The sequence below is a fragment of the Oryza sativa genome, chromosome 12, assembly GCF_034140825.1.
Source record: "Oryza sativa Japonica Group chromosome 12, ASM3414082v1".
Classification (NCBI taxonomy): Eukaryota; Viridiplantae; Streptophyta; class Magnoliopsida; order Poales; family Poaceae; genus Oryza; species Oryza sativa.
This window is the reverse complement of record NC_089046.1, coordinates 7,163,719-7,174,205: the sequence shown is the minus strand read 5'-3', so window position 1 is coordinate 7,174,205 and position 10,487 is coordinate 7,163,719. Positions and strand designations below refer to the sequence as shown.

General features: G+C 42.9%; 1 protein-coding gene across 1 annotated transcript; it reads right to left on the bottom strand.

Moving 5' to 3' along the window:
- Positions 1-3,410: 3,410 nt before the first annotated feature.
- Positions 3,411-4,771, bottom strand: LOC4351830 (uncharacterized). The gene is made up of 2 exons (XM_015763158.3): positions 4,131-4,771; positions 3,411-3,944 (listed from the first exon to the last, which is right to left on the bottom strand). Exons 1-2 carry the CDS (start codon positions 4,696-4,698, stop codon positions 3,865-3,867), a joined length of 648 nt encoding a protein of 215 aa, XP_015618644.1. The 5' UTR covers positions 4,699-4,771; the 3' UTR covers positions 3,411-3,864.
- Positions 4,772-10,487: the final 5,716 nt, after the last annotated feature.

Sequence of the window (10,487 nt, the reverse complement as noted above, 5' to 3'; positions counted from 1 at the left end):
ATGACCATATGCAGCTTAATCGGAGGTTCTCCTGCAGGCTTACACCTGCGGAGGTAATTAACCGGTTGTCTTTCGAGACCCCAAGAACCAGAGGACCACATCTCCAAGTCAGATCTATCCAACGATAGGCTATGGAGCGCACATACATACATATTACATTGGGAATTTGTATTTATGGTCTTGAGATTAATAAATCACAAGTTCCCTATGTTCTTTATTTGTTTTGTGTACTTAGTTATACTGGCACGCCCTTGCATATATCGTTATCGTTTTGTTAATTTTCATCCTAAACAAAATTAATATAACTTTTCAGCAACTTCTTAATATAAAACTTTTGCAAACAACATATCATTTAGCAATTTGAAAAATATACGTATGAAAAACAAGATAGTAAAAGTTAGGAAAGGGTATAAAAGAAAAACAGCCCTAAAACCAGCATGAAAAACTTCTAGCAGTACTACTCCTACGCTGGTGCTGCTACTGGAGCACAAGTGTGCACAAGCACAAACAACGGACAAGCAAGCCAGCCGCACGTGTCTCGACAACAACAAACGCAAGGAAGAACACACATCTCCAGGCAAAATCTAACGGGTGAAAATTTGACACGTTTATGAAAAAAAATCTGTCTCCGGATACATAGCAAAATCATACAGGAAACCTTACCAACAAAACATGCTTTTGCTTGTTATCCCTTTTCAGGCCCATATGGTAATTCTGTAGTTTATTGGGCTGAATATGCATTGTGCAGAAAAAACTAATACTTAAAGGCCCAAATTGGTACATTTCCCGTGTCTAAATGTTGAAGGGCTCTCCATTATTTTGGTTTCTAGTCATTTCTCAGGGATCACAATTCAGAATTGGGCATCATTGATAAAAAAAATCTAAACACCAATCCTGGAACATATAACCTGCAAAGATTCTTCACCACACATACGTAACCAAGATGAACTAACTTACAGAGAATATGACCGGTACATTTAGAATCATCTAATTTAGGCGCTCCTAATCCCATCTTAAAAAAGAACAGTAACAATACAAGCATGAGTTTGTCTAATTAACATCCCACGAAATTTCAAGTTTTTTCTTTTTTAAAGCTACAAAACCTCAAGTCGAACCACATGTCAGGAAACAAATAAGATGCGAATTTGGCCGAATTCTGTCAAACATCGCCTCTCTATTGCAAATGCAAGCACATACTACTGCAACAGAACTCTCCTCCATGTTGCGTGTCCACTACTGCAACTGCGAAACAGTCATCAGGGACATTGCAAAGGACAAGCCCTGCACCTAATGTGATGCAAATTGAATCATGTTAGTTACACCCTCCGTCCCAAAATAAGTTCATTTGTAGGTTTGTGTCTAACGTTTAATCGTCCGTCTTATTTTTTTAAAAAAATTATGATTAGTATTTTTATTATTATTAGATGATAAAATATGAATAGTATTTTATGCGTGACTTTTTTTTAAAAAAAGAATTTATAAATCTTTTAAATAAGACAGACGGTTAAACATTGGACATAGAAATCCACGAATGAACTTATTTTGACACGGAGGGTTAGTTAGGACCCCCATCATCATCATCATCATTCATGAGGAGGGCACCATGGCTGGCTGCATCTGGAGAGCAGGCAGCTGTGGCACATCAGATTCTTCCTAGCTACTCCTACTTGAGATCCAACAAGATGAACAGGAGGGCCACTGCCAGATGGGGCCCACTTTACCTGCCTCTGTGACTATCAGTGTGTGTGTGCAACCAGGACCAGCCAGCTCCCCAAGGTGGTGTGTTTCCTTTTTGTCCCTGGACCAGCCCAGGGCATTCATTAAATGGTGCAATTACAAGCCAAATCCTGATTACTAGGGGCACTAAGCTTTTCAGGTGTTGATTACTCATGCCCAGCTGGCAAGAACAAGGAGGAACAAGATTCAGAGTTTCAGACATACTGGCAGCCCAGGTGCAGAGGAGATTGATGCCAGCTTCAGCTCCTTGTGCTGCTATCTTATGTTCTCACACAACTCTCCAAAAGTTGCAGAGTACACCTGTCATGATTTGGAGATTAATTAGTGTGTCTGTTTTAGTTAATGCCAATCTCGGGGCTGATGATCCTGACAGTCATGTGCTTGCCACTGGCCAGCACTGAGCAAGAACACACTACTCCTACTCTGATACTAATCTCCAAGTAGTAGAATAGGCAGGTGTCCATTCACCTCCACTGTAGTAGTAACCAAAACAAACAGTAAATGTCATTGGCTTCCTAAATGACAAGAGATCATTCTAATTAAGTAGTGTACTTAGGACGCAGATGGACCATGTCGGCAGAAGAGAGCAGAACAGAAAATCACTGTGCAAGTATATAGCTAAGGGCACCCACAATAGTTATCTATAGTCTCTCTATAAGAGGTCTGTGTCAGCATATTTTTCTACTTGGAAGAGATTAAATAAAGAGAGAGAGCAAAGCTATCTACTAACCTGAAGATAGTCTATAGAGAAAAACGAGGCAATGTATTAGAGAGCTATAGATACCCATGTAGACATAATATTGAGATGGTTTACTATTAATCTAGTCTATTGCTGAGATATACATGTTTTATATGTAGCACCTTACTTTACCATTATAGGTGCTCTAAGCAGCAGAGCTATCAACCGCTGTTAGGACAATGATTAGGAGGGAAGGGAAGGAAACACGCGAGCATTAATTACGCCTGAAAACAAGACACGATCCCGTGCCACATGATCAGACCAGACACGCGAAATCATGTGATGAACAGTGCTGCTGCTGCTCGCACCTACGCTTCACAGTGTTCATGTGAATGCCTCTGTAGTAGTAGAAAACTGCAAACGACGAACTGATTCAGTCGATGAAACTGCCATCTTCTCCTAGTATTAATTTATGAGTTTTCGCCTCCCAAATCGCAAGCTAACTGACACAGAGGTCAGGTGAAAAAGAGTAGATGAAGAGATGCCCTTTCCTTTTCCTTTTTTCACTTGGAGCAAATAATGGAAACTGATAATTATCTCAGTAACTGATACTAGTGTTTAATTTGTGAGTGGATCAGATTAACTGATGGCACACAACAAGATGCAATCTCATCTGCTTGTGATGTAATTAATTAATTAATTAATTGTGTAGTTATCCTGACGATTCAGATATAACCGAATAAAAATATCATATTTCAATAAAAACGCAGTCTTTGATCTGGAAATTCCAGGATCCGTCTAGTTGAGAATCTTCCAGATAAACAACCCTTCCAAAGGCTAAACAAAATTGCTGTAAACTTCACTGAAGCAGTGTACGTAGTCAAAGAGCAAGTTGGTTCCAAATCTCTGCACAAAGACTTGCAGGAAACAGTAGAGAAATGCAGCAACAAACTGTCAACTGTGCCAATGATTAGCAAAACAAAAGAGAGCAAGCTGATGAACACATTTATTTATTCATCCATCCATATTTACTTTGTTCTCCCAATTGGCAACTAGGATTACATTATTTTGATTACATTTAGTTGCTGGAGATGACAAGCTGTAGCTTGATTCTGGCAGCCTGGCACAGAAGAGAGAGAGAGAACCAGCAACCAGACACAATTATTCCCAACTAATCTGAACCACACTCTCTCAACTGCATGTACGCTCGTCGCTCACACATACAGCTACTAGCTGATCTGGTCACCTTCTCCTCCCAAGCAAGATCCAACCACAATGATCATCAATGTCATCTTCACTGCATTCCCCATCCATCCATCCATCGATTGATCATCCGCGCAGCCGATTGGAGGAATCGATCATGTTCTTGACATGGTTTGTTGATGCTCATGTTCTTGGGCTTGGCTGTAAAATGTGTTGGTGGAATGATCATGGTGGTGTGGTGGTGTTCAGCTGCAGAGCCTGACGGTGCACGCGACGGCCTGCGCCCAGTACTTGAGCCGAGCCTTCACCTCGTCCGGGCTGTCTCCTGCAACAAAATCAATCCATAAGAACGAACTGGTCGAGAAGATGAGTTGTTCTTGCAATCGGGAGCAGTTTCGTTTCGTGATCAAATTGTTTTGTCTTTTCTCCTCTCTTGTGCGATTTTGATTGGATATGGATTGGGAGGTTTCTTGAACAAGTTGGGCATCTCTGCTGCGTTTGCTTTGCTTACCGGGGCTGGAGATCTTCCAGTTGGGAATCGACGGCGAGGGCATCGGCGGCGGCGGAGGCGGCGGCGAGTGGTGCGACTGGGGGTGGTCGTCGAGGAAGCGCTGGCTCATGGAGTAGCAGAGCTCGAGAGCCGGAAGCGTGCCGCAGAGCTCGGGGATCTCGTCGTAGCTGAACCCGAACCCGAGATCCACGCACCCCTTGAGCTCCTCCAGGTCGTCGTCGGTCAGGCTCCGCGCGCGCCCCACGCCGCCGCCCTCTTCGCCGCCCCCCGCCGTGCACGCGCCGACGATGACGCCGCCGCTCGGCGGCTCGTCCTCGGCGACCACCACCGGCTTCGTCCGCCGCGGCCACGCCGCCTCCCACTGTGCCCCGCGCCACACCTCCTCGGCCTCCGCCTCCACCGGGTGGGTCCTGCGGGCGGCGCGGCGGTGGTGGCGATGGCGACGGCGAGGCGGGGGAGGGGAGGAGGAAGGAGAGGAGGATGAGGAGGAGGAGGAGGAGGTTGTGGTGGTGGTGGTCATGGCGGCCGCGGCGGCGGTGAGGTCTGCCTCGGAATCCGAGCTCCACATCTCCGCCGCGGCTAGTGCGCTTGTCGCTCGCGCGAAGGAGAAGAAGAGGTGGAAATGGAAATGAAACGCGGGTGCGTGGCGATGGGGGGTGGGGGGGGATTTATGTAGTGGTGGGTGGGGGGTGGTGGGGCCCAGTGTAGGTGAGCGGATGGTGGTGCTGACGTGTGGGTGGGGCCCACATGGCAGTGGGCGCTGCGAGCGTTACCCTATAATAAAAAACATAAAATCCATAGGGAGCGTGCATGATGAAGCGTCCAAACAAGTCCATCTTATGTTTTTACCCTAGGGAATTGTTACCCTATGAATTTGACTGAAATTTCGGACGAAATTATTTGTTTTTAACATAAAATGAGCAAATCTGAATAAATATTGTCAAATTCATAAAAAAATGAAAAATTTCAAAATTTTTGGCCGAAATATTATCCTATGGAGGATGGGTTCGATAAAACCAAAAAATTGGAAATTTCATTCCGGAGTTTTGAACCTGGTTGTCCATAAGATCGAACCAAATACGTTCAAAGTAATAAAAGTGGGAAAAGGTACAAATGAAGTTTGCATTGGCTGGTTTGTCCGGAAGCTCGACCAACACGAAGGTTACTATCAAGCCGTACTTTTCAAGATTTTTAAAATTTCGTCCGCCGTAGGCGCAGAAAGATCTAGAAAACGCTCGGTTGTGATCGATCGATCAATCAATCACGACACCCCCGTACGTGCATGCACCGTTGGATCTCATGCATTCTCATCGATCGGTCTCGGTCGATCGACGACACTGACTGCCCAGCTGCGTGCAGCTATCCTTCCATCCACCCGTACGGCGGCCGTCGCTGTCCGCCTACGTGGCAGCGGCCACGTGGTACGCGTGTGTGCCGCTCACAGGAGAGCGTGCAGTGACGTGGACGTAATCGCCACTACTGCAGTCGCCTGTGGCTACGTACCCCCATCTGCCTACTCCTACGTGCCATTTCTTGTAGTAAGACAGTACTCTATCCATCGCGAAAACCAATATAGTACTCCGTAGAATCGAAGAGAACATAATATACAACAAATCTGGATAGACGATTTATTCCACTAGCTAGGTTGTGCCCACGATTCTATATTGATTTATTGTGTGACGGAGGAGTTAGATATCTCCTATAAACGCAAACACTCATAATGTGTGTGTGCTATTAATTTATAGAGATAATCCCTTATATGCCACTGAAAATTGGTCTGATCCCTTATATGCCACTAAAAATTAGCTCTTCCCTTATATGTCATTGGTCTAAATTTGTGCACCCTCTCATGCCACTACCGTCAGTTGACCGTTAACTCTCAAGTAAAAAAGACATATTTGCCCTCTCTGAGTTGTTAGGCATGTCCTATACTTAGAAGGGTAAATACGTCTTTTTTCCTTGAGAATTAACGGTCAACTGACGGGAGTGGCATGAGAGGGTGTGCAAATTTGTATCAATGGCATATAAGGGAAGAGCCAATTTTCAATGGCATATAAGGGTTCAGACCAATTTTCAGTGGCATATAAGGGATTCTCTCTAATTTATATGAAGATACACATGTACATCCTATTTTTTATACACGTTCTAAAAACTGAGTCGGTATATTTTGCGATTAACAAAGTCACCACTGACGCCTTATATAAACTACCACACTGAGTAAAGCACGCATATCAAGTCTTAGACTTAAACCTATCTTTAATACCGATTGCAGGGTTAGAACCCTTGCTATTGATTGGGCCACGTGGCATCACGAATAGCTCACCGACCAGATTCTCGGCCGGAGAACATGCCACGCATTCGAACTGTCCCATAGCCGTCCGATTACATACGAACGGTGAGAAAAGGCCTAGCGGACCTAAATATAAATTGCAAGTTTAAGAAGGGTTTTTAACAAAATGCACAATCTTATCTAGAACAGTCCGGAGTATATGAAAAAAAAAACGTAATCAGAAAAAAAATCCGGCAAGAACAATATATTCCCCTTTCCTAGTCACCCTGCCGTCGCGTAGATGGCAAAAACGGGGACGATGAGCTCGAGCTCGATTGACCTGGAGCTCCTTGGCCCCGCCCTGCCTTGATCCGACGACGGAGTTGTAGACGACACTGGAGGGAGCCGGCTGAGATATAGAGCGCCATAGGGGATACCTCCGCGCTGGTCCTGGAGCTCGACGGCCTCATATAGACGAGTAGGGACGGCGGCGGAGGTCCACGCCGTCGCTACATCCGCGGGGATCAGCTCGGTCGGCTCAACGCCGCTCTGCTTGTCGCCAGCCTCCTTTACGTACCGCCTCTGCGCGCGATCAACCGCTCGCGTCGTCTCCTCGATAGCCTCCTTGCCGCTTCCGCCACCACGGCCGGTCGCACCGCCCCCTCGACCCTTCCGCCACCACCGCGACCTCACCTCATCGCCGACCCGCTCGTCGCCGGAGATCGGAGGCGGAGACAACGGAGCTGGTGGTGGCAGGACGGCCGGCGGTCAGCCCGATGGCGGGGCCTCCGGCTCCTCTTAACCCGCTGCCGTTCGACCACGCCACCTCCGCTGCCTCCGTGATGCATGCAGAGCTGGCCAGCTTGAAGAAGCCTTGAACCCAGTGACCAAAGAAGCCAGTTACCTCTTGCATTTGCAAGCGGCCTCATCCATCAGTTTTCTCAGCCCAAATCCATGCTGGAAAGCACAAGCCACAACAATAGTAGCGCAGTAGGTGCAGTACAGTGGAGTACGAGAGAATAAGAGTGAACTGGGATTGAAAGCAGAGGTGGGCTCTCAAAAAAAAAAAGAAAGCAAAGCATAGGTGGAACGACGGGGCATATGCATGCATGGAGGATGGAGCACGTCACTGCTCCCAATTCCCAATGGCCACCTGCTAACTTACGCGTGCCATCAACTCCTAACAAGTTTTCATTTTCACCCCTAATAGTATTTTTTATCCTATACTTTACTAAATACAAAATATTTTAAAAAATACCCCTAGGTTAGTACTCATGTACTAAAAAAAGATAAACCCTGGGTTTCCGTGTCCAATGTTGGACCGTCCGTCTTATTTAAAAAAATAATGAAAAAAAGTAAAAAGATAAGTTACGCATAAAGTATTAATCATGTTTTATCATCTAACAATAATAAAAATACTAATTATAAAAAAAATTTATATAAGATGGATAGTCAAACGTTGGATACGGAAACCTAAGTTTTTTTAAGGACGGATGGAGTATTTATGTCTAGGACCTTAGAAGTTTTGACTTTTCAAGACTTGTTTGGTCTGATGTACAAAGAGTAACATATTATGACCCTATATTGAGTTGATGATAGGAGTCATTTATTTAAAAAAATATGCAATCTAAATTTTGTAATTTTCACGTAATTTGATAAATTTTGTAAATCCTACTAATTTAAAAGAAATATCTTCCAAAGTAGTATTTGTTAAAGGCATACAGATACACTTAAAGAAGTTAACTATCCGTTACAAATCTTTTTTAAAAAGTTGAAATATAATTATTCACCAAACAAGTACAACTAGCTAAATACGACACATAAGAATTAGCCATGCATAAACTAACCATATTTACTCTTATTGTTGACAATGGCCCTGTTTGGATCCGGAGGGCTATTAAATAGCCCTCCGGAATCTTGCTATTTAGAAGTATTAAACGTAGATTGTTGACAAAACCCATTCCATAACCCCTAGCCTATTTTGCGAGACGAATCTAATGAGGTATGTTAATCTATGGTTAACGGATGATTACTGTAGCATCACTGTAGCAAATCATGAATTAACCATAGATTAACATACCTCGTTAGATTCGTCTCGCAAAATAGCCTAGGGGTTATGGAATGGGTTTTGTCAGCAATGTACGTTTAATACTTCTAAATAGCAAGATTCCAGAGGGATATTTAATAGCCTAGAGGATCGATCCAGACAGGGCCAATATTGCTCTAATTGTATTATATTTTACCTATGATTAGCTAATCAGCCTGACAATCTCTATATTGTGAGATAAATATAGATGGAGGGAATATCATATACTGACCATAGAGGTAAGTAGGTGGCACTAATAGATTAATTAGCACAAGAAAAGGTTTGAAAGTAAATAGACAAGTATTACAAATAAAAGAAAATAAAGTTTTTTTAATTTTGTTTTCCGTAGTAATGCTTTAACAAAGCTTAAAATCTTTACATGAATATGGTTACTACAGGTTAATTGTTCCTCAACCTTTTCAAAAGTCATTAAATAGTTTCTTCTAAATGAACAAGTGTATATATTTTTTCAAAAAAAAATATTGCATTCGAAACTCTTAACAGCAACAACAATAATTATTTTAAATAAGTAAATATGTACTAGCTATAAGTTGGTTTTCCAACGGGCACGCTGATTTTCTTGAATAGGAAAGCAGGGAATTGGAAAAGACTATGGAAGGATGATTTGGGGAATGTTTAAGTTTGTTGCCACTTTCAATCTTACCGAATTTTAGCATTGCCAAATTTCGGTAGTAAATCACACTTCAACTATTACAATGTTACTCAATTTTGGCAGTTCCAGAAGCTCTCTCTTAAAGGCATCAAAATGTAGTAAAGGCATCAAACCAAACAAAGCCAATGTTACCAAAATTCGATAATACCAAAATGTGTCAAAATTCGACATTACTAAAATTTGATATGGTCAATTTTTCAAAGTGTACAAACCATTTATATCTATTTCTGATTCTAATTTTTGGGGTGTTCAATGAAAAATGTTGGACTACTTATAATCGAAACCATTCCTAAGCCACTATGCATTATTGGGTAAGTTGAATGTAAAATTTTGTGATTATGTAGCCCTTTTTTTTTGGATATACAGATTTAGTTATGATCAATTCGTATTTACCTAGCTTCATAATTAACAGTGTACTGGGTTCATCCAATTGAGCTGGCCTATATATACTAACGCGCGGCAAAGCAGCGGTTATTTTCTAGTATATGACTTGGTTACATCACAATAAATCTAACTAGTTAAGGTCCGTTTGCTCACTGCGCATATCTCTTTTTATTCTTTGAGAATTAAATTCTCTCCTTTTTTATGACTAGTGCTGTGTTGCGTACGAATTGAGTAGTATACGAAACTAGTGCCGTGTACTGTCCACTCGTACATTTCGTACCTACCACGCATGTATATGTACGTTTATGTGTACATGCCGTGTACATATTGTACAAGTATACGTAGTATACGTACTATTACTCTACCTACTAATTAATCGATGGAGATGAATGGCTGTGCTTGAGCAACGGGACGACGTTCGCATGTACGTACGTCACTCCTGTTATATACCCATGCCTGTCCCGTTGTGGATCCATATGCCGTACCAGTCTCGATCGGACGGTGGCGATCCATCGAGCTTGCATGCACGATGGACAGTTTCGATCCGTACGTGTACTCTTGTTCTTCTCTCAAGTCTCAGCGTTGGACTGGTGGAGAAACCATCTTTGATCGGTCTCGCAAATTCCGTAATAGTTCTGGTTCCAAAAATAACCGGGACTAAAGATTATTTCTAGTTTCGGATATAAAAATTTTGATCTTTAGTCCCGGTTCATGGCCTGTCAGAGATATGTCAGGGTGCTAAGGACTAAAGATTACCACTTTAATCCCGGTTAGTAATACTAACCGGAGTAAAGATAATTTAGATCTTTATTCCCGATTGATGTTATCAACCGGACTAAAGCCAGTTAAAAACTCCAACCGGGAGTAAATATTTCTCTCCCATATCTAATTAGTAAAGTCCCAGACCAACTTTCTCCTCATCAGATTCTCCTCCTATCTCTCAGA

What these genes read in the sequence shown, in the direction of transcription:
- LOC4351830 (XM_015763158.3), bottom strand. Translation starts at nt 4,698, where the DNA reads ATGTGGAGCTCGGATTCCGAGGCAGACCTCACCGCCGCCGCGGCCGCC. An exon ending in CTGGAAGATCTCCAGCCCCG is followed by an intron (nt 3,945 to 4,130) that starts GTAAGCAAAGCA and finishes ATTTTGTTGCAG; the next exon opens with GAGACAGCCCGGACGAGGTG.